The sequence below is a fragment of the Sturnus vulgaris genome, chromosome 12 (assembly GCF_052056855.1).
Source record: "Sturnus vulgaris isolate bStuVul1 chromosome 12, bStuVul1.hap1, whole genome shotgun sequence".
NCBI classification, from domain to species: Eukaryota; Metazoa; Chordata; class Aves; order Passeriformes; family Sturnidae; genus Sturnus; species Sturnus vulgaris.
Genome location: NC_142254.1, coordinates 8,986,449 through 9,010,331, shown reverse-complemented (window position 1 = coordinate 9,010,331; position 23,883 = coordinate 8,986,449). Strand labels below are relative to the sequence as shown.

At 41.8% G+C, this 23,883-nt stretch overlaps 1 protein-coding gene across 3 annotated transcripts in view; it reads left to right on the top strand.

Annotated features, from left to right (window-relative positions):
- The window catches only part of ZNF423 (zinc finger protein 423), a 225,724-nt gene that overhangs the window by 111,108 nt on the left and 90,733 nt on the right, over nucleotides 1-23,883 (top strand). For all 3 annotated transcript variants that reach the window (XM_014882611.2, XM_088171874.1, XM_088171875.1), the window contains one exon: nucleotides 17,593-20,816. In XM_014882611.2, coding sequence (XP_014738097.1) covers nucleotides 17,593-20,816 — 3,224 coding nt within the window. The remainder of the gene's footprint in view (nucleotides 1-17,592; nucleotides 20,817-23,883) is intronic.

Below are 23,883 nucleotides of genomic sequence, written 5' to 3'. Positions count from 1 at the left end.
ATCTGATTCATTGAATATAATCTTTTGGGCAGATCAGGAAGATGAAGAAAAATACTGAGTGCTGGCTTGGAATAGAAATCTTCAAATATTATCATTTGATCTAGAAATAAACTGGCAGAACACAAAGGTTGCCTACATTTAACATTCATAGCATTTTACTACTAGATATAGTGCTTACCTCAGATGTCAGAAAATAAGAGACTTTGCACAAAAGCTGAGTTTTATTCATTTTGTGACACTCTTTCTAATGCTACCCAAACCAGCATGTGTTGGTCTAATTGCCCTTCTGTATCTCCATTTTTATATCACTGTAGCTCTTTGGAATTTGGAAATTCTTGATTACCCTGTGTACTGTAACATTTGAAACTGTGCTTGAGCCTAACTGCATTTTGATGCCCCTGCTTGCTTTAAATGGCAGAAGCACTGAATATAAATTAGAATATATTAGCATTTTGCTGACTTAAAAGATGACATTTATTGTGAGGCATAAAGAGTTAACTTAGACTTTTAGCTCTGAGCTTACTTTATTGAGCTTCTGCATACACGTGTTAATTTTCTCAGATGAGGGATAATGGATGTCACTTGAGAAAACAATACTGATTTGGGTTCTTTCATAGTTTGTGGGTTTATGTCCCACATGGTACAGAAGCAGGCTCTGGGAGATTGCCTGAAATATGCCTGGCCTCTCAGCTGCACTAAAAATAATTCCTGCTTCCCTTAATTCTAGAAGTAATTCTGAGATGCTGCAAACCTTTACCAGCTCCTTGTTTAGGAAAAAGATTTCTCTTCAGCATTCAAATAACAATAAGGGAATGGCCTTTAGGTATGACTGGTGTAGTTCCAAACCACTCATTTGTAAAAATGCATGTGTGTTGTGGATTTTTTTGTTTTGTTTTGTTCAATCATTTTGTTATGAAGCGTTCTTGGTTGGGTGACCTTTCTTTGAGAGCAGCAGTTCACATTGGATTTTGGCAAAATGGGTTTGATCATCCTTGCTTTACTAAGCACTAGCACCTAGATGACAGTAATTCACCCTCTAATACCCCCACAAAACCTATTTATGCAGAACCTGACATGATTTGCAGTCTCTGTAAAGGAGGAATATAGGACTTAAGTAGTGCCTAGAATTATTTTTTTGACCTCCATTTAAGTTATTGGTTGAAGAATTAGGCTCTTCAGACAACTAAGCTGTTCTTGCTCTAACCTGGCATTTAGCACCTTATAACAGAGCTGCACTATCAATTCTGTGGCATTCATGTGTCTCCCTCCTAACTTGAAGGTGGAAAAATTGCTGCCCAGCACTGGAGAGTTTCGGGCAGCCAGTTAAATTGATCTTAGCAATAATAGTCAATGGAAGGCAACACAATCACAACCTTTCTATAAATATTTGCTGACCATTGTCCATTTTAACTCTAACACATTGCCTGTATTCACAGGATGCCAGTAAGCATCCCAATGTCAGGGTACTCATTTGAGCTTTGTGATCCACAGCACATACAGGTACAGAGGTATTATTTTATTTGTTTGTTTCTGGAGACAGAAAAAAATGCTGGCGACTAATAGATTCTAGAGATGTTTTTTTCCAACACCAATTTTAAGGAAGTGTGTGAATGGAAAAATTTGTTTCTGAGAATTCAGATAACATCTGCATTAATATGGTATATTGTAAGGATCATTAATGTTCAGAGTATATTATCAGGTGTTCTCTAATGCACTTTTGATGAGCTGTAATGATGCTTGCTGTAGTGTTTTTTCATCTCTACTCTCCCTCCCTTTTTTTTTCTGCTTGATTGTAATAATGACTTAACCCAGGTGGTAGACTCTATCCAGAAAGTGCCCAGGGGAAATATTATTCCCTAGTACCAGCAAACATCACAGATAGTCATTGAGTTCACTATGAAGTTTCCTCAGGAGGGAAGATCTTGGATCTCCCCTTGGGTATCTGGACCTGCCCCACATTTGCAGTGTAATAATCTGGCTTTGGGATGAGATGGAGAAATGGCAGAGAGAAACAAGATGAAAAATGTAAGTGGAAGGGAAGGAAAAAAGCCAGTAATACATGGTAACTTTTGAAATTACTGATTTTTGTTAGAATATAACTTGTCATAGAATAGGGTCCTGGAAAGTATTTGGATCATTTTGTGATTATTATTGAAGAGCACAGTGCTTTTTAAAATGACAAGGATGACTGCAAGGATGGAGATTCTTCCTTTTGAATATCTCAGGGTATTGGTTGGTTATGATCCTGCTAGAAAATACTTCTGTTTTTTTGATATGACTGATATTTATCCTTAATATTTGTCTTTTGTAGCTCTCTTAATCTGCACTATCAGCCAGGAAATGCATTTTAAAGCTCTGTTTTCCTGGTCCTTGTTATGCCACCCCGTTGCACAGAACAGCAAGCTTTAAATAAATGTCAGAGATACGGTGTGGCTTTGTCAAGTAGACAAGGTGCCTAAAAGTGAAAAAGTGAAAATGCAGGCAATGGTGATAGAAAAATACTACACATGCTTTTCAACTGAGCAAAGTCTTTGTAGCAGTGAGTGTGCAGAGCTTCAGGTGTCACTCACTGTGTGCCATAAGGATTTACTGGCAGTAGCCAGCACAGGCACCATAAGCAAGAGTAAATCACAATGGCTGTTCAAAAGATGGTGTCCTGTAAGTTTACCTGGATTTACATGCATGTGGGAAGAAGAGGCTTCTTTGTGTTCTTATTTTTTCCAAATCTGTGTTTCATTGTATGTAGAAGAATTCAAAAATAAAGTACCCAGGAAGAAAATTATGCTGTTAGGTTGCTTTTGGCTATGTTATATTGAAAGCTATACTTTGCAAATGTAATCTGTAACAGCAAACGGTGTACAAAGGAAAAGGAGTCATGTAGCTGCACACAACATTTTCCATTTTCTGTATAAAATCTTGTTTAAATAATTTTGTGCCCTCTCCTTTTCACTGTGTTTCTTAGGCAGCAGCTGAGTTCCTGCCCCTGTTAGCCCAGGACTGTGCACATGGTGTGGGGGGACCTTTTACAAAGGGGGCTGCAGGGAGGCTCAGGCAGCTCCCCACCAGTGGCTGTTTTGCCTAGGACAGATTTTCTTTGAGGTTGTTCTTACTTTCTGAAATGCTTAATCCACCCACATCTGCCCCCTTAATATTCTCCATGGATGGGGCAGGACTAGAAGGGCACTCTTCAAGTCTCCTAAAATGGAAATGAAAAACCTAAGTGATATCTGGCCCAAAACTGTTTTAGATTTGTCTTGGAAAAAAAAGAGGCTTTTTAGTGGTCTTTTACTTCTGGGAGCATGGTTTCCCTCCCCAGTGAGATGCATTTTGTGTCAGCTGTTTCTATATTAAAAAAAAGTCTCCTGAAATAACTGCTTTTGGCTTGTCAGCATCTGGCAGCCCTCTCCTCGTGAAGCAGGCACCACCAAGGTCCCATGTGAGCAGGAAGGGCCTCTCTCCCTGGCTGGCCCCTGCAGAGAGGGGGTGCCTGGCCCGGCCGGGGTCACAGGTGGGGCAGCCCAAATGGATTGCACTGTGCTTGCTTCTCATGTGCTTGGCCCGTGCTTGCACACCCCGATTAAATTTCTGCTCTTGTCAGTCCATTAAACCTCCCAAAGTGATTTGTTCTCCCCAGAGAATCACAGGAGAGGGGGTGGAAAGGTAAAAAGAGAAAGGAGAAAAATAAAGAAGGGCTGGCGGGAGGAGAGGACAAACCAAAAATGAGTAAAACAGAGCTGCTGAATCCAATAGCCAAGTATTACATTATAGACTCCCAGTCTGGATATAAACAAAATGTTTCCTTAGAGCAGAACTGCATCCAAAACTTAGAAAAAATGTTTTGCAGAGGTGAACCAGATGTGCTGTGTCCTGCCTCAGGAGCAGGAGAAGGTGACTCACCTCTTGCACCCCTGTCACCCCCAGCCCTCTGTCTCCACACGCTCCACTTTGCACTGTGAGCAGCCAGCAGGATGGTTCCAAGGGGCTGCTTGTGTTTCATGGCTGGGTTCCTGGGTGATTCCTGCTGCCCAGGGCAGGTGCCTGGCTGGCCTGGCCCCTGGCTCCTGCAGCAGTTGCATCTCTCAGTGCTGCTGAGTCCTCTGTGTAGCTGCTGCGTGCCCTGATGTGAGCAGGCAGCTTTGCTGATGTATTGTGTGACACTGCTAAACTGGGTGGGTTTTGCAAACTGGTGGTGAGGCTCACACAGCTCAGTGTGACTGTGACTTCCCTGAGTGTCCCTCCAAGGGGGCCAAGGACAGAGCAGGGCAAGGCTGAGTCTCTTGATGGGTTTCAGGTCGCCCAGCTTCTTGGTTTTAAGGAGTCCATGTGTCTTAAAGTATCATCCAGCTAAATAAAAAGTGTTTCCTAATCAAACAAACCCATGCCAAAAGAGCACAAATGGTGTCACCAAAGTTAATAAAAGTAAGGAAATTAATAGTTTTAGTTGACCTCCAATACCTAGGCACAGTGGGGTGTAGCAAGGAAGTAGTTAGAAAGGCACCATGGTGAGTCTTTGCAGTGAATTACCTTATTTTTATTAACTTTCTGACAACCTCAGTGAATTTCCTTTCTTTTTAAGAAGTGATTAAAAAACCTAATCAGATCATGTAATTAAAATACGTAATTACACAATCTCAGAGTTTTTCATAATTACTGTACATGGTAAATATTGTTACCTGATAACACTTTGCACAGAAATTCTGATGAATTTGTGTAGGATGGTTAGGTGGTGTTTGATTTCCAGTTCCAGCTGTTTGAGTAGTTTCCAGTTTGAGCTCCAGCAATGGAACCTTCTCTAACAACACTAGATAGATAGTAAAATGTTTTAAAATGGAAAATACAGTGAAACTAAAATAATGACTCAGTCGTCCTTTTTTTAAAGCTTTTGTACATATTGGGCAGCTGGTATGTGTTGACATGGTGTGTTTCTGTGCATTTATAATGGCTGTTTCCTTTGTGCTCACACCTCTGCTTCTGTTTTGTTAGGCACCACCCACTGGAAAATGGGTGTTTTGATAAAAAGCAACACAGTAAGAAAAAAATCGGATCAAATCCAGTATCTCAATTCCAGCCAAAGAACTGAATTTAAATGGAGTCCCTCTTAAGCTCGTGTACATTGACTTCAGAGTAGACATGATCTTGCAGCCTTCCTGATATCAGGTAGCCAGCAGGTCCTGGACTATGGTTATGTTCATAGAAAATCCAAAGATGCAAGGTATGATAATCCTAAATAATGGGAAAATTGTTACCCAAAACCAACCAAACAAAAAAAGGTCTTACGTGTCTTTAAAATCAGGTCTCAGAAATCCAGGGCCCCAGCCTCTAAATACAGATAGATAGTTTGGGACAGATGGGGGGGTCAAGGCTGGTACTCATACTTTCATGTGCTATGAGATGGAGGAAGTGGGATTCAGTTTCACAACTAACTCTGGCTGAAGGTGTGAGGAAGCTGTTACTGACTTTTCATTCATTTGTCCAATTTTGTTTGTTTTGGAAAGGGTGAGATGGACTAAAGATCTTATTTTAGACAGCAGCACAGTTTATTTGTGGTCAGAAAACTCTTCTGTCCTGGAAATTTTTTGCCTTATTGACCAGAACTAAAATAAATATTAGAAAAGTCTTGACAGAACATGTAAATAATATGTGAATTGTATCTGGGGAGCCTTGTTCTCTCACTCTCCTGTGGGAGACACCAGAGTTGCCTGTCTGGGCATGGAGCTTTGGCTGTGGGTCTGGGAAGAGCAAAACCAGATTCCAGGGAGGTGGCAAGGGGTTTTCATTCTTTAGATATATTTATTTTTTGCAAATGAATCTGGTCTGAGCTTTAAAATTCTTTGTGCTGTTTTATGAAAACAATAGTTTTTCATTTTCATGGTGGAGGTGTGTGTGTTTTCAGCCATTAATTGACTGGAAATGTTTTTTTGAGCACATCTGGTTTTAGAGTTACAAGTGTGTCTTTTAAACTTCTGATGCCTGATTTCCCAGAGAGATTTTTGCTGTTTATTTTTTATACAGTCTTTTGCTTTTTCTGCTTTGATTTTTGGACCATTTTTCCTGTGCAGAAAATGTGCCCCTTCCCTAAACATCCACTGCAGCTTCCACCCATATTTAATTTAGGGGACTCTTCTGTAGAAAGCCTGTACCTTTCTGTAAAAAGCCTTGCTGTACCTGTAGTGTCAAGATGAACTTTTGTAGGGTAAATTCAAGCTCTCTCTCCCCATGGCTTCCTCATTCCTTTTACTGAGTTGTTTAGTCTACTAACATTCCCAGATGCTTTTTTGTAAGTATAACCAGTCCTCATCATATTGGTAAACTTAGAGAGAAAGCTATTGACTATAGCTTTTCCTTTTATTTCATTTAGTTCTCTGATATCAGTGCCAATGTCTGTGTGAGACTGCTCTCAAATGGAAGGAGTGCTGTTAGTGAGTCAGTGGGGAAACAGATATTTGTTTGCAAGTGCCAGGACATTTGCTGTCCCTCCTTGTCTTCAGGGATAAATTGAGATGATTCAGTGTATGCTCCAACCCTAATTTCAATCCCATTTAAACAAATAATTGTGCCCTGCACCTTTCCTCGTTATAAATTCACTCTCATGTATCTGTGGCCAAGGCACAGAGACAGTTACTAACTAGAATAAATCGTACAATTCACATTTTGTGGGAGGCAGAAAACCAACCACACATGTGGTCATAAAAAAACCTGCATTGCTAGTTAAACTAGAGTCATCTGAATAGAGAAAACGAGCACCTAAGAGTATAAAACAATTCAGGAGGAAGGTGTCTGTGCCGCTGGGGACTTTGAGGGAAGTGCCCCCGGTTCCGGTCTGTGGGCAGTGTGGTGCTTGCAGCTGGGGCTGGGAGCGCGGTGTGGATGGAGGGGAGGTTCCTGGCAGGCTCTGCCTGGCTCCTGGCAGGAGGGCAGCAGGGCTGGAGGGGCTGTCAGCTCCTGGTTGGATTTGCTGTGGCTCCCCAGCTGCGCTCCCCCCTCCTGCCTGCCTGCACTGATGAGCATCCTCCCTACGGGAGGCTTTCTCCGCAGCGTGGTCGCTGCTGACTGACAACCTGAGAAGCCTCTAAAGAATTTCGAGATGCTCAAAAAGTCTCTTGCAAACTTGTGATGTAGGAGATGGGGCACAGCCTGGGCTGCTCTCAAGGCCGGGTACCCACAGGAGAGGGATATCCAGTGCTCCTGTGACACTGCGGTGCTTGCAGTGGGCACCACGGAGCTCATCCCCTGCAGCCTGAATGGGGTCTTGGCAATGCTGGGCTTGGGATCCCTGCTTGAGCTGCAGCAATGGAGTTGTGAGCCCGAGGAAAAGAGACCGTGGCTGTTGCCACAGCTTTTCTTTTGAAGGCCTGAGAGCGCAGTCGCACGATTTGTCGTCGGGCCCTTCAGTCAAAAGGGCAAAGATGTGTTGGAAGAAGAGAGCAGCTTTCAGAGGATGGTTTTGTTGTGTGGTGCAGTGCAAGTCCTCAGATCACAGATGCCGGGTCACTGACGGTTAAACTTGAAAGGACTCTCATGCAGCACGTTTGTTGTAGGGAAACACTGCTGTACCGGGAGCAATCTTACCGGGTGGCAAATGCGTCTGTTTGCTTGCTCATTTTAAAAGTCTCTTCTTGTTTAAAATGGTGGGTACTGTTAGAAAAAAAGAAGTAGCATTACCATACAGCGCAGAATACATGTTTCTCCTAGGCAAGCCATGCTGTTTGACTTTCATCTTGCATAGTAAAAAACCTATAGTTATTTTCTTTTTCAACCTTTCAGTTATTTCTGTCAGGTATTGATAAGTGGAGAACTTCCTTCCCACCTCTGTTTCATGCAGTTCCCCTCAGGCCAGTTACAAACATGGTGCAGATTCATGACCAATGTTTATGATAATTAGGAATGTGCTTCGTATTCACCTGTGTGCTGTTATGTTTGTGGGTGCTCTTTTTAAATTTTAAATTAAATAATTTCTTAAAAATTGTTCACTAGCAAACCCAAAGTCTTAACTAATTTTACTTTGCCCTAACGCACAACATCTCTAAGGAATGGGGGATTTAGTCAGATGGAGCAAACCCCATTTCCAGTCTTGGGTCTGATGGAGCTGGCAGCTTCTTCAGCTCCAGGGATACCCACTGGGGTCACTGGGGCACACAAACCCCTCCAAAACCAGGCAGATGGAGGCCTTGAGGGGCCACACTCACCAGACACATGGAAGTTGTGACGTTTGCAACTATAGCTTCATTCCCATTCATGGTGTTTGCATGAAATCTTAATTCTGAATTCACTAAAGGGATAGGGAATACATGCACCTTCTGAAAATATCTCTAGTACAACAGGCTGTATCTCATATTTATGTCGCTTGAATTTTGAGGAGTGTTGAGTAACTGCTGTTCCTACTGAATTCAATGGGATTGCTGTGAATACACAACACATTTGGAAGTCAGAACAATAATCTGTGTGCCTAGCTATAAAACAGGTTACTTGATACTGTTTGTCACATGTAATTTACTTTTCTTCCCTTCTTCTTTGAAGGCAGTATAAAATCTGGATGTTGTTGGTTTTTACTGTTTGTTTATTGCTGAGTAATTTCAGTCAACATGTGTTTTTCAGCTTTAAGTCTATTCATCATGAACATCAACCCATTGAGATTTTAAGTGCATCACAGTTTTCCCACCTAGATCAAAATGAGAGTCTGGAACAGCCTCCTTCTTTTTAACTTAACAAGCTGGTTTTATTTTCCTCTGCAACTTGCTCTAATAATATGACCAGCTTTAAGTTCCTCAGGCTGGAAAGCTTGGCAGTAAAGTTCTGTGCAAGGCAGAGGTTTGAAATATGAGGTTTTTTTTCAGGTTTGAAACATGGCAATTGTCTTCTCTTCTACTGAGCACTGATAGAAAATACTCGTTTAGAAGTGGAATTTTGTTCTCTGGAAAGTATTTATCATCTGTTAGAGACAGGGACTGCAAACCCATTTTTTTACAGGTCAGGTTACCACATAATATCAGTCGAAGATATAGAAAGCCATCCTGGCAATGCAGTCACTTCTGGTGACCCCATCCAGAGGGCACAGAGCATTTTTGGTGTCTGGTCCATTTTCTCACTTCTAGTGGTTCTTTTGGCTCACAGCTGATACATGACAGAAGAGTGGAAACAGCTCTGCAGAAATGGAAAGGCCACTCTAATATTGTCTACCAGCACAAAAGCAGATAGCCATTTGTCTTAGCAGTGACAGCAGATTATCAGAGAACTCTTGGCAAAGCTGTCTTTGTCCTAGTTTGCCACTGCCCCAGTTTTAAAAGCCCTTGCTTCTCCAGACTGCTGCCCACAACATCAAAATGAGCTCTGACTTGATTCTGCAAAAGCTGAATATCCTGTGGGAAAGAAAGTGCTGCTTGTCCTTGACAGTTCTGACTTCCAGGACTTGCTGCTCATTGTGCAGGATATGACTCTTAAATGAATTTTATGAATGAGCTAAATGAATTGTAATTGATGATTTCACCTGAAAGTACAGTGCAAAAACATGAAAATGAGCACAATAAGTATTAAATTAAATCACACCAATCTCGTCCATTCGTGGAGAAAAGTCTGTCTCTACTTTCAGCTTCTGTGTACTCTGAATTTCTCCAAACAGCAGCTAGCCTGCGTTTCTGGTGCTATTGTTATGAACTGAGGGAAAGAGCTTGAGCTGAGTCTGTGTGACCACACGTGCCTGAGGGTACTCAGCAAAGCAGCCTGAGAGAGGTGCCTGCTGTATTTGAGAGCTGCCTGATCAAATGGGAGGGAGGAAATCGTAAATCTGGGAAATTGATCTCATGCATTTCATCCCACCAGAAAGGCTGTCCCTCTGGCCACATTTCCATGAGCAGCTCAGTCTCGGTCTCAGGTGTGTGCTGTATGGGAACACCCTCCCTGCTAACAGCAGCAAAACACAAGGAAGGGAAAACATCTCTATCTAGAGATGAGAAAACGCATGAAGTAATGCCTGTATTGCAGAGACCTGCACAGAGGCTGGTGTTCTCCCCCTGCTCTGGGCTGCAGCTTTGGCTCTGCAAAGGGGCAGTGTGGGGCCCAGGGCTGTCCCCACTCGTGCAGTGAGGAGGGCAGGCTCTGCAAAGCTGCCATGGGGGCTGCTCAGATCACTGCAACCACTCTGCTTGCGTCCCTATGCTTAGATAAAAAAGAAAGCAGGAACAGCTCTTAACTGCTGTGTGTTGTCTCTTTGTTTTGCATAGTCAAGTGTCGAAATCATGATAAATTTTGACATCAAGTAGCAAGAAGTGCAGAATATAATTGTGTAAGGCCAATGGGGTCATATGAATTTTATGCTCTGGCTAACGTAATATGTAGAAATATTACTAACAATTAGCATAAATATTACCATTTATTATAACTAATTTTATAACTAATTATTATAAGTAATAATTATTCTACTAGGATTTTTTTCCTGAGGGCTTTGTCATTCCTAATGTTTGAAAGTTGTAGATGTCGTAGCTGAAACTCTAAATCTATAATTTTCTCTCAATGTGACTGTTGCATCCGTGCTGCATTTGTGTCACTCCATACACAGTTTTGTTCTTTTACATCTGCCTTACAACGTGCCCTTTTGCTACATGCTCTGTAGGCATCAAAGCAGGCAAGAATGGCACAGGGCCCTCTAGGTAGCAGGGTAAGCAGAAGCAGCAAGCTATTAAGATCTTCCTGTCATTTCATTGATGATTTTGTAGGTATCATCTTCTAATCTCATTTAAAAAAGACTGAATGTGCATTTGAATGTTTCTGAGGAGCAAATTGCTAAGCAAAATATATATATAATCCTAACATTTTAGTAGGAATAGGGTGAGTTATTATTGATTCACAGAGCACGACAAAACATCACTGCATGAATTAGCAAACAGCTGTTTCTAATTTGAGTTTAGAACTGTACACAGAGGAACTTGTTTTAGTGTTCACTCCTTTCATTTATAATGAATTTTAATTACCGCTACAGGTGAGAAAAATGTAGAAACAAGCTTGTATCTTGTGGAAGAAACAAAGGAGAGACAGATGCTAACAGATTTACAGTCTGTGATAAAAGGAATGTTTTGGTACACTTTACATGTAATTAGAGTGCAGCTGTTTTCAGTCCCAAGTCCATGATGCACAGCAGAATATAGTATCTGCTGCTTTTCCAAAGGGAGTAAAGAAAAACAGTGATTCAACTCTGAAAGCATTTAGTTTGTTCCTAGATCTAACATAAAACTTTCTCCTCCAGCCCTATTATGCCATTTATTGAAGTGTGAAATAACTTATTTAATGATATGTTAATTTTTTGTTACCAGCAAAATACAGACTATTTGACATAAGGAAAAATAATGTTAAAAATAACTTTTTTTTATGATCTGCTAAGAGTTATGGGTCGCCCTGTCAATGGTCATTACTGAGCCTTGATAGCTCTGCTAATGGGAGACAAGGGCTCAGGCATGCATTACTCTGCCTTAACAAGTTTCTGTATATCAGCTAAGCTTCAATAGACATCTTTGTGTGTACTTTTAACTTGCAGTATAAAAAAGACTAATTAGATGTATCTTTGATCACTACAGAAAGGTTTAAACAAAGACAGCAAGGTTTAAACTGTCTATATGTAGCAGTTTATCTGTGGCAGACATCCCAGCAAGTTTAGTGTTTGAAATTCTGCACTACATCTTGTGCTGATTTTGTATTCTAAATACAAAGTTACTCTCTGCATGAGAAGAAAAATCAGATTATATATACTTTCCATTGAACCAGACGTCTTCCTTGCTTTCTTAAAAAAATCACTATAAAATGAATTGCAGTGCAAAGCTGAGAAACTGGGAAAAGAGTCACTAACCTTTGGTAATTTAGTCCAACAAAAATGCTTACCTCATAAGCATGGGATTAGGTATAACTGAATTTTTCTCAAGTCAGAGATAATAATGAAAGCACTGCCTCTGGTGCCACTTACATTAGCACCTCTTAGACTTTTATCCAATTTCATGTTTGCTTTGAACATGTTATATATATATATATATATATATATATATATATATATATATATATATATAAAATAGCGTAGTGCCTTAAAATACAGAACTCTGACCTATTTGGTGAAGATGCTGATGTCACTAAAGTGTAGAGCTCTGTGTAGAGTTTTTCAGAGCAGTGTGAACTTCCCAGGTCTTCCTTCCTGCCTTGGCCAAGGGGTGGTTAAGCAGTTCTGGGGGACAGTTGCATGATATTTTTTGAGGAATAATTGTAAGTAAGTTGCAGAAATCCTTCTGCTCTCATCTAGTGAAGTATGCTTGAGTGTGCAGTAGCAGCCTAGCAGTGACAGTGCCATTCAGAGGTAGATGCAGTGTCAATGTGCAAGACTTGACACAAGGGCTGGTAGGTCACAATCCACTATTGCCTTCAACGTTCATTGAAGGTAATAAATGCATTAAAAAAAATTGAGTTTGGGATATTAATGGTACTTCTAATTGTTTGTTATAACTGTGAGGGCAATGTGCAGGAAAATGAGACTAAACATTCCAACAGAAAAATTAAGCAAAAAGATGTTACAGTGCACTGAAAATGTTGAGCTTAAAACATTTGCTGTGTAAACTTGATTTGCATTATTTCACACCAGCACTGCAGTGTAAATGAGCAGCGTATGCTATGTGAGGTTCTTACTATAATCCATTGTAATGATCTATCCCTGGCTTTAATACATAGTGCAGCAATGCAAAATTTGCTGTAACCAGTACTGAGGATTTGTCAGTTCTCAATCTCTGTGTTTTATTCTCATAGTTAAGCATCTGCAATAACAATAATTATTGAAATTGATAGCATTTCCATTGGACTTTCCATCTGAGGATGTCGCGGGGTTTTCACAGCTATACAGAAGTAAGCCCTACAATTTGCCCTTGAGAAGCAGATGGCTTTTTGCTATTATGGAGATGAGGAACTGAAGCACAGTTCAGAAGCGTGTCTTATGATGCCAAGCTTGTTTTCAAAAGTAAGTTACTTTTTTGGGTGCTGGAATTCCATCAACTTTCAACAGCTTAAAGCATTTTCAGTGCTTTGACCATCTTTAACTTCTGTATCATGGAGAGACTCAGAGAGAACCAGAAGTCTGAGCTTAAACAGCAATCCTTCCTTCAACAATCAATTCTGGGGTTTAGTGTTTGTTAATTTAAGTATTTCTCTTGTGTACTAGCTCTGTGCTAGAGGAATAAACCTGATAGAATAAGATCACGTTCTAAATCTGACCTCCTTGTTTTATTGTCCCGTATGGAGATGCCTTCTGGGCTCAGGAGGGGAGTCTTAAAGATGTCTCTTTGGCCAGACCCTGTTTTTTTCTGATGCCTGGGGCTGGTTATGCAGGCTCTCCTGAGCCCTGTGGTGCTCAATCTGTGCTGGTGGCACTGGAATGAACTGGCCTGCTGTACTGCACAGGCCACATTGCAGTGTGCCCATGGTGTGGAGGGATGCCCAGAGGCCCTGGGCAAGAGCCACCTGAACTGCCCACACCCAGGGGAGACAGAGCAGGGGGATTTTTTCAATGGAGGGGGACCCAATGATGCTCTGTTGGCGAACAAGAGGTTTAGGCAAGGATGAACTTCAGGTGCAGGCCAGCACATGTGCTCTCTGTGCGTGTGTTTTGTTCTTAAGAGGAAAAGCAACCAGCTGGGAATAGCCCGGGTTTGTGCAGCTCCTGCCCAGGAATGTGGTCCTCGGGGCCGGGTGACTGGGCAGCTGAGCAGGAAAATGAAGCTCTGCTCAAAATTCAGCAGGAGTGAACTGTTTCCAGCTACCTGTGGGCAGGGAGATGGGAAGGTGTTTGCAGGGACTGTGAAATTGTGTCTGGTTGATTATATTTCTATTAGCAAAATAACTCTGGAATAATAAATATATCAATGTCAGCAGTGTATGCTGAGATGGCAGTGCTGCTTACTCCTGGCAGTCTGTGATGTGCTGTTTGTCTCCCTTCTAAGAGAGATCACATCTTTTTAAGACTTCATTTTATTGTTTTAGCTTCATGAATATGTCTCTGAACCTGACTTGTGTTATCTAGAAGATAAATAGAGAACAGGGTATGATTTATACTACATTTTGGCCGAATTGTTCTTCTTAGAAGGAAAAATAAATTTATTGAATGCATTGAGGCTGGAATTAGCTCCTCACTGATGATGATAAATGCTTGCAGTCCTGTAAACGTGCTGAACATTAAGTTGCTAAATTACTGTACCACTTTGAGATTGATTATCAGGAATAGCCCTTTAAGCTTCATGACCTGCACATATATCCTGAGGACTACTGACATCCTGAAGCTTCCTTAATGCTCTTTTTTTCCTAATTAAACTTTTTATTGAATTTTCTTACCCTTTTAATACTTGTTTTGATTCTCTTATGCGCAAATGACAAAAGCCTTGCACAGCCATGTGATTCTCTATTTTAGAACAGTCCCACTTTGCAGGATTAGCCATTTTAATGACTTTAATCTCCTTTTTGAAAGTGATTTTTTCTCATTCTGCTACATTCCTTTGACTGCATTAATGTAGAATTACTATTCTAACCATCTTTGCCAGACATGTGATACCACATCTAAAATATATCTTTCCACTAAAATATTACTGTGGTAAAATACCTTAGAATTTTCTCCTTAGTTCATTATAGGTCTTTTCTTCAATTTAATATGGCAAGTTAAAATTAACAGGGATATTATTCATTCCATAAAGAGATTAATGATAATGAGTTTTCTCTAATTTCGTCAGTTTAGGTGTTGAGTAATTTGTATCTTGTTTGTAAGAAATCCAGGTAGGTTGTTTCTGGTGCTTAAAGTTTCTTTGAAAATTCTTTTAAAACTGCAAAAGTATGAGAAAACGCTGGAATAAAAAGAATCTAGAAATTAAATATGAAAATTGGTAAAAGGTCCAGCTGAAGCTAACAAAAGGAGATGATCTTTGCGTCCTATGTAAATGCTTCCATTTTATGGCAAATCCAGCTTTTCAACCTGAGAAATGTTAATTTTTTTGAATCCAAATTATAGTAGTAAAGGCTTTGTGCTTCCCTCACAAAGTAATACTAACACCAGCTTTCTTAGATTTTGTGTTCTGAATAGCCCAATATGTTTGAAGAGCAGCAGCTGGAGGGGAACTGGCTCTATTTGAATGTTCAGCTGTGTTTTGAGGTAGATCTGTTCATTTCAGAGGAAAAAGAGACTTTCTAGAGATTTGTTCAGTTTGCGTGGTGGGCCAGTGTAATGGTTGGCATCAGTGCATATGGATGCAAGGAAGTTAAAGCAGTTGGCCCAGCCTGTGTTACCACTGGATTTGGCCCATGGAATCTCAGGTTTCGGAGCTGAACAATGGAGCTTTATTCGGTGGAGGCGTCGGGAGAGCTGGGGCACAGCCCTTCCTCTGTGTGCGCAGCCCGACTGCGAGGGAGAGATATTTACAAAGCACGTATTTTTACAAACACTTCTGCAAACAGACATATAAAATTATTATAATTACAGCCCGTAAGCCCAAGCAGTAACTAGCAAATGGCGGGGCGCTTTTTCTCTTGTTTTTCTGCTCTCTCCCCCTCTCCGTAGACAGCAGCAGCGGCACAAACGCAACATGTGCTGCCCTAGTTCAGGCCCAGCATCCCCCTCGTGCTCCCCTTTGTCTCCTTGCCCCTGGAGGAGCCCAGCTGGTGAGAGGAGGGAATTAGGCAGCCCTGAGCTACCGGCACCTCCCCGGGGCCCCTAATCCGGGCGCTGGCAGCCGGCTGCCTCTTCCCTCCGACGGCCCGTGGCCGCAGGTCCGTGGGGACGGAGCCCCGGATACGGCTGGCGGCAAAGCTGGGGGATGGCGGGGGCTGGGGGCTCCCTGGGGGCTCCGCAAAGCTGTGCTGGCAGCGGGGTGGGCGGCGGAGGTGGCTTAAATTGGGAACATGAGGCTTTGTTGCAGCTGCAGAGAGAGAGCCGTTCATGGTCGGGGGAGCGAAGCCTGAGAAAAGTTTACATAAAAATCAGGAGCTCGTTGTCTGTGTTTCAGGCTTTAGATTTGGAGGAGCTAGTTGAGTGCAAAGATCTTGAGCATCTTAGAAGCGCGGATGCTTGCTGAGAGTCGAGGTGCATTTCGGGAGCAGCAAGAAGCAGGTTCTCGGTGTCCAGCATCGCTCTGGAGCAGGAGGTTCAGTTAAATGGGGAAGCAGAGCTCACTGGGGAGCACGGGGTGCAGAGAGCGGATGCCTGACTTGGAAAATAGACATCCCCATTGTGCGGGAAAAGTTGTTTGGGGGGTGCTTGTTTGGTTTAGTTTTTTCCAAGGCTGCTGCTCTCTTTCTTTACCTGGGATGAAAAGCAGTGTTTCCCAGAGCAGACGGTGCCTGGTGCAGTGGTGATGCCCTCATTAGCCGAGCCTTTCTTTGAGAGCTCCTCGCCGTACTTGTGCCTCCTCTGCCTGGTGACTCTGTAGTTGGCAGGCACGAGGAGTGCGCGTGTGGCAGCCTACACACACAGTTGGTGATTTTTTTTATTGGTTTGTTTTAGTGAAAACTGAAGTAGGAACATTAAATGTTTTGTAAGGATGGTGTATCTTGAGAACCGGCTCCTTTTTGGAATCTCCAAATGTTTGTGTGGTCAGCACCTTCCATCATTTACATGAACTTTATTTATGCTTCGTTCTGTGGTTTAGTTTGATATCAGACTAGTGGCATTTATGTTTCGCTCAACATCTCTGTATTTGTTGGAGTTAGGATATTTGAACTCACTCTCTTCTGTTTCTCATTAACAATTCTGTTAATGAAAGCTGACAACATTTTATGTATTTTTCCTAAAATGACTGTGGGGCTGCTGGAGTTGGTGCTGTGTTTCTTTGTGGTAATATGGAATTATAAAATATTTTTCAAAGCTTCATATTAAGTAAAGGAAATAGAGGCTGGGCCATTTTTGGTTTATCCTGAACTTGATTCTTTTGTGGTGTCTTGAGATCTCCAGTGGTGATTTTCCTGGGTTTTAAAAAATTTGTTTGATTTTGCACCAAGAGGGCAACATTACCTTTTATACAAGGAAACATAGTAATAGTGCAGATCTCTTCTCTGATTTTCTTGAGCTCTCCCAAATCTGATGCTTTTATTCCACCTAGATGCTCAACTCTGCCTTTGAGCAGCCTTTCATTCTGTTACAGTTTTGAGACAGAACTGAAGGATTTTTTTAATGGAGACATTACTTAAAATCATCTTGATGTAGCATTTAACAGACCCACAAATTCACAGGTGATCACTTAACACTGTAGCTTTCTGAAATGTTTGTATTGCTTCATTGCACATTGTGTTTCGCTTTCCTTATTCATTGTTTATTGCTTTACAGTACAGTGAGCAGGTGTTAAACCTGCTAAAGAAAAATGCTTTTTATTAATACTATATGTTGGCATATTTGTGAATTATGTTTACAAATATATTTTTATTTCTCTTTCTCAAACCTCCTTTCAATTCAAGAGGGTTTGTTGGTTTTTTTTTTTTAGTTGATTTTTTTTTTAATGCTGTAGTAGCAGAAGCCCATAGTGTTGTTGAGAGCTTTGTCCTTATTTCACAGATGCACTGGGAATTGTTTTTAATCTCCTTTCTGCTTTCCCATTACAGATGGTGATGACGACCCACAACTCTCCTGGGTGGCTTCATCTCCCTCCAGCAAAGATGTTGCATCACCCACTCAGATGATAGGAGATGGGTGTGATCTCGGCATCGGGGAGGAGGAAGGGGGGACTGGCCTGCCGTATCCCTGTCAGTTTTGTGATAAGTCCTTCATTCGCCTGAGCTACCTTAAAAGGCACGAGCAGATCCACAGTGACAAACTACCTTTCAAATGCACCTACTGTAGCCGGCTTTTTAAGCACAAGAGGAGTAGGGATCGCCACATAAAGCTTCACACAGGGGATAAAAAGTACCATTGCCACGAATGCGAGGCTGCATTCTCCCGCAGCGACCACCTCAAAATCCACCTGAAAACCCACAGCTCCAGCAAACCATTCAAGTGTACTGTGTGTAAACGTGGGTTTTCATCTACCAGCTCATTACAGAGTCACATGCAAGCTCATAAAAAGAACAAGGAACATATGGCAAAGACTGAGAAAGAGGTGAAGAAGGATGATTTTATGTGTGATTACTGTGAAGAGACATTCAGTCAGACTGAAGATTTGGAGAAGCACGTAATGACACGCCACCCACAGCTTTCCGAGAAGGCAGATTTGCAGTGTATTCATTGCCCTGAAGTATTTGTAGACGAAAACTTGCTGCTCTCACACATTCATCAAGCCCATGCCAACAAAAAACACAAGTGCCCTATGTGCCCAGAGCAGTTTTCTTCAGTGGAGGAAGTCTATTGCCACTTGGACAGCCACAGACAACCGGACTCCAGCAACCACAGCATCAGCCCTGACCCAGTCCTGGGGAGTGTGGCGTCCATGAGCAGCGCAACGCCCGACTCCAGCGCGTCGGTGGAAAGAGGTTCCACTCCAGATTCGACCTTAAAGCCTTTGAGAGGACAAAAGAAAACCAGGTCTGTTGACAGAGAGGAAGGCCAGAACTGGTCTAAAGTTACTTACAGCTGCCCCTACTGCTCGAAGCGTGACTTCAACAGCCTTGCTGTTCTGGAGATCCATCTGAAGACCATTCATGCAGACAAACCTCAGCAAAGCCACACGTGCCAGATCTGCCTTGATTCCATGCCTACACTGTACAACTTGAATGAACACGTGAGAAAAGTGCACAAAAACCATGCCTATCCCATGATGCAGTTTAGCAACATTTCTGCCTTTCATTGTAATTACTGCCCGGAGATGTTTGCAGATATCAATAGCTTGCAGGAACACATCCGCATTACTCACTGCGGCCCAAACGCTACCCCTCAAGATGGCAACAATGCTTTCTTCTGCAACCAGTGCTCCATGGGCTTTCTGACTGAAGCTACCTTGACTGAGCACATCCAGCAGACTCACTGCAATGTAGGAAACTCAAAATTGGATTCCCCTGTCATTCAGCCAACACAGTCTTTTATGGAAGTTTATTCATGCCCTTATTGCACAAACTCCCCCATTTTTGGCTCCATCCTGAAGCTTACAAAGCATATTAAAGAAAACCACAAGAACATTCCTCTGGCACACAATAAGAAGTCAAAAGCAGAGCAGAGTCCAGTTTCTTCTGATGTTGAAGTCTCTTCCCCTAAAAGGCAGCGGCTTTCTGCAAGCGTAAACTCAGTGTCTAATGGCGAATACCCATGTAATCAGTGTGATCTAAAGTTCTCAAATTTTGAAAGTTTTCAGACCCATTTAAAGTTGCATTTGGAGTTGCTGTTGAGGAAACAGTCTTGCCCTCAGTGTAAGGAAGACTTTGATTCCCAGGAGTCTCTTCTGCAACATCTCACCGTACATTACATGACAACTTCCACTCATTATGTATGTGAGAGCTGTGACAAACAGTTTTCTTCAGTGGATGATTTGCAGAAGCATTTGTTGGACATGCATACTTTTGTGTTGTATCACTGCACCCTTTGCCAAGAAGTTTTTGATTCCAAGGTATCTATCCAAGTGCATCTGGCAGTAAAGCATAGCAATGAAAAGAAGATGTATCGTTGCACAGCCTGTAACTGGGATTTTAGGAAGGAGGTAGATCTCCAGATCCATGTGAAGCATAGTCACTTGGGTAATCCATCAAAGTCTCACAAATGTATCTTCTGTGGCGAGACCTTCAGCACAGAGGTAGAACTGCAGTGCCACATCACAACCCACAGCAAAAAATACAACTGCAAGTTTTGTAGCAAAGCTTTTCATGCCATCATCTTGCTTGAAAAGCACTTGCGGGAAAAACATTGTGTTTTTGATGCTAGCGCTGAGAATGGTACAGCTAATGGCATGACCCCAACAAATAAGAAGACAGAAGGGGCAGATATCCAGAACATGTTAATGAAGAATCCGGATACTTCCAACAGTCACGAGGCCAGTGAGGACGATGTGGATGCTTCTGAGCCCATGTATGGCTGTGACATTTGTGGGGCTGCCTACACTATGGAGGTCCTCTTGCAGAACCATCGTTTGAGAGATCATAACATCAGGCCTGGGGAGGATGACTGTTCTAGAAAGAAAGCAGAGTTCATCAAAGGTAGCCACAAGTGTAATATCTGCTCAAGGACCTTTTTCTCAGAAAATGGCCTGAGAGAGCACATGCAGACCCATCGAGGCCCAGCTAAACACTACATGTGCCCCATCTGTGGGGAGCGCTTCCCGTCGCTCCTGACCCTGACGGAGCACAAAGTCACTCACAGCAAGAGTTTGGATACAGGGACATGTCGGATCTGCAAAATGCCACTGCAGAGCGAGGAGGAATTCATCGAGCACTGCCAGATGCATCCAGATCTCAGAAACTCCCTCACTGGGTTTCGCTGTGTTGTCTGTATGCAGACGGTCACCTCTACCCTGGAGCTGAAAATTCACGGGACGTTCCATATGCAGAAATTGGCTGGAAACTCTGCAACCTCCTCGCCCAACGGCCAGGCCTTGCAAAAACTCTACAAGTGTGCGCTGTGCTTGAAGGAGTTCCGGAATAAGCAGGACTTGGTAAAGCTGGATGTGAATGGCCTTCCCTATGGCCTGTGTGCTGGATGCATGACCAGGAGCACCAATGGACAGTCTTCCAGCTTGACTCCACAGGATGTGAATGAGAGGCCATGTGGCAGCCTGAGGTGTCCAGAGTGTAGTGTCAAATTTGAAAGTGCTGAAGACCTAGAGAGCCACATTCAGGTAGACCACCGAGACCTGACACCCGAGACCAGTGGCCAAAGGAAAGGTACCCAGACGTCCCCTGTTCCCAGAGTAAGTACAGCTGAACTTTAAAGTGTCTGAGAGATAAAATGTAGATAAAATGTAGACCTTCAGTGTGAGAACTAATCTGATATTATTTCTTTTTTTTTAAATTTTCAGTTTATCAAATCACTCGTGCTACTAAAAAACCTCAGCAAAAGAGTAGGAAGGCTAGAGTAATTCACATAGAACAATCAGAAGTTGCTCGGCCTCACAGGTGCCTTGATTCCTAGTAGCAGTGCATCAGATTTTTTACCACAGAACTGCCCTACATTTACCAACAGAGACCTGAGACAATTGGGCAGTGTGGATTGAGTTTGTCCATGAATTCTGATTCTACTAAACTGACAGATCTGGAAAAGCTGGGGTAGTTTAATGAAAAATGGAGATGCTTAGTACCCAAAACAACAGAAATTTCAATCTGTCGTATTTGAGGAATTAAATTATTTCTTACCAGGAAAACAATAGTGAAAAGGAGGATATAGGAACTTGTGAGGGAAAATGTAGTGAACTCTGTTCTGTCCCCAAATTCTCACCTAAACCAAACTTCTGTGCTAAAGAGCTTGTCCTTAGGAATGTCTGTCAGAGTGAATGTTTTGAGGTTACTTGGAGGTCTGCGTGCATTTGTGTGAGCTTGTTTGTGTGTGTGTATGATTTTAAAAGTGACTTTAAAAGAATCTGCTTCATGGCCCTTCAGCAGGGACAAGTAGGGGATAAGTAGTTTCTTAGCAAGTCTGGACATTGTCTAATGCAGATTACATAAAAGTGTGTTGTCCTTGACTTTTTGCAGATAGCCTGCTTTCCCATTTCTTAGCTTACAAGTTACTTGGGAACATGCAGATCCAAGTAAGGTTCCAGAAGCCTACTCAGGAGATTAATATCATTTGCAGTTTATAGTCTTTTTAAATTATTTGTTGACGTTTTGGTTCAAGAATGGGCCAAGTCAGTCCTTCCTCTGTCAGGAACAGATGGAATGAGAAGTGGATTTTGGAAATCTTCTCAGGAGACCAACAGCAGACACATCTGAGTATTGATATCATCTGACATTTTTAATTAAACATGATGGGGTGAGATTTTCAAAAGTATCTAAGGAAATTAGGCACCCAACTCCTAATGAATAATTCCAGCCGTAGATGCCTGTTTATGTCAATCTGCTAATTAAAGCACCCACAAACACATCTTACTGAATTAAAAGCACCTGAAAATACCATCCATTCAACTAGAACAGCAGAGTCTCAGTAAGAGAGGGTCCTAAGTATGTCCTGAGGACGTGGACTGAGGTGGCCCCAAGGGAGCTGGTGCAGGAGCTATTATCCCTGCTCCATGTGGGGCTGTGTGGGGCAGCAGTGTACAGCTGAGCTGAGTGGGGCATGGCCATGCTGGAGCAATGCCCTGATCCAGCCTCCTGAGCCAATCTCACAGAAAGCTTGATTTCTTTTCTTCTTTTCTCTCTTTTGGTAAAACCACTGCATATTGTTCCCTTTGGGTGTGACTAAGCCTCCAGGCACATGCAAATAATTTTACAGAAGAGTGAGGAATAGAAATACCCCTTCTTTTGTGTGATAACTAGGTCTGGCTAGGTTATTGTCCTTCTTCCTCCTCAGGACTTTATTTTCTTCTAAATTCTTGAAAAGTACCTCTGTTCTATTAGGCAGAACTAATTCATATTGCTCACCTATGGAATTACCTTTCCCTTCCTATCAGCTAGCAGAACACATTGCCATTTTCTGTCTTATTTCTTGCTTTAACTCTTTCTTTGCAGTGACAGCTTCCATACTTGTTCTCTCAGGGGAAAATTTTAAGTTCTTCAATAAGGTAAATGCTTTGAATTTCATCCCGTGAGGGAAGTTCTGAGTTTCTTTGTAGAAGGTAATGAAAAATCAGCATTTGTGATGATGGCAAATGGTACTTTATTGGTGTCTGTGGCCTGAGATAATGTCAGAGATAAGCATCCCAGGAATATATATGTTGTTATTAGGAACAGTTCATTATCTTACCCTTCTTTATAGGTACAAGCCCTGAACCTGGTATCAGTTCACTAGAAAACTATTAGTGTTTCACTGAGGGTTCTAAAGGCAGTGAGTGCCCTTTGTGTTTGTCTAGTAGAGGGATTCTTTTCAAAGAATTGTACTGGCTTTTAAATGGTGATACATCTCTGCATTCAAGAACAGTGTTTACTTAACTGCATTGACTTCATAGCAATGCTAAGCAAGTTGAACATGAACTCTCCTGTCATCTTGTTAGTGTGCTGCACACAGGTAAAATACCTCTTTAATGGAGCAATCTGTAGTGCACAGTGCATGTAGAGTGATCTGCACGTGTTCAGAGAAGAGCTACTTTTTTTCAACTTTTGAGTATTTCTACATTTCATTTTTAAACATCTTATTTATTTTTCTTTCTTAAATAGAAAAGCAGTTGAAGATTGGGACAAGGTATAGTCAGAAGGAACATACAGGTAGATTAGATTTTTAGGTAGTGAAAATAAGAGTAAGCAAAATGAAATCCAAGCAAATGGAAAAGATGATAATAACATATAAAATCTGTAAGTTCTTTCTATGTCAGAAGTCCCTCTACCAGCCATTATTTACTTTTTGGTAGAAGAGAGGAGTGTGGAAACCTAAAGGAATTTCAGGAAAAAAAACTTAAATGAAGATTTAAGCCCAAAGTGAAAGAAAGGGAGAAAATAAATATTGGCCCTTGATGAATAAAGAGTATTTGGGAAGAAAAAAGGAACAGAAGAAACTGCACAATTCCTTTTTACTGTAGGTATTTGAGTTTGTGTATATATGCAAGTGTATATAGCACCACAAATGAAGTATGATTATTTTGTTATAATTTGTTTTGATTTTCTACTATTGAATTATTTGAAGTTTTATTCTGAAGATCAGTAGGAGACAGCTAGAGGAACATTGAAAAACACTCAGAATTGCTTGGCAGGCTTCGTTTTTTAATCCATAAGAATGAAAGTAAGCACATGACCCTTGAAAATCTTGCTGTATTCTGTCTTTCTCATATATTTAGTATGGTGAAGAAACAGGAAGAAATACCTGTATATTGACCATGCTTGTTTCTAGGATGC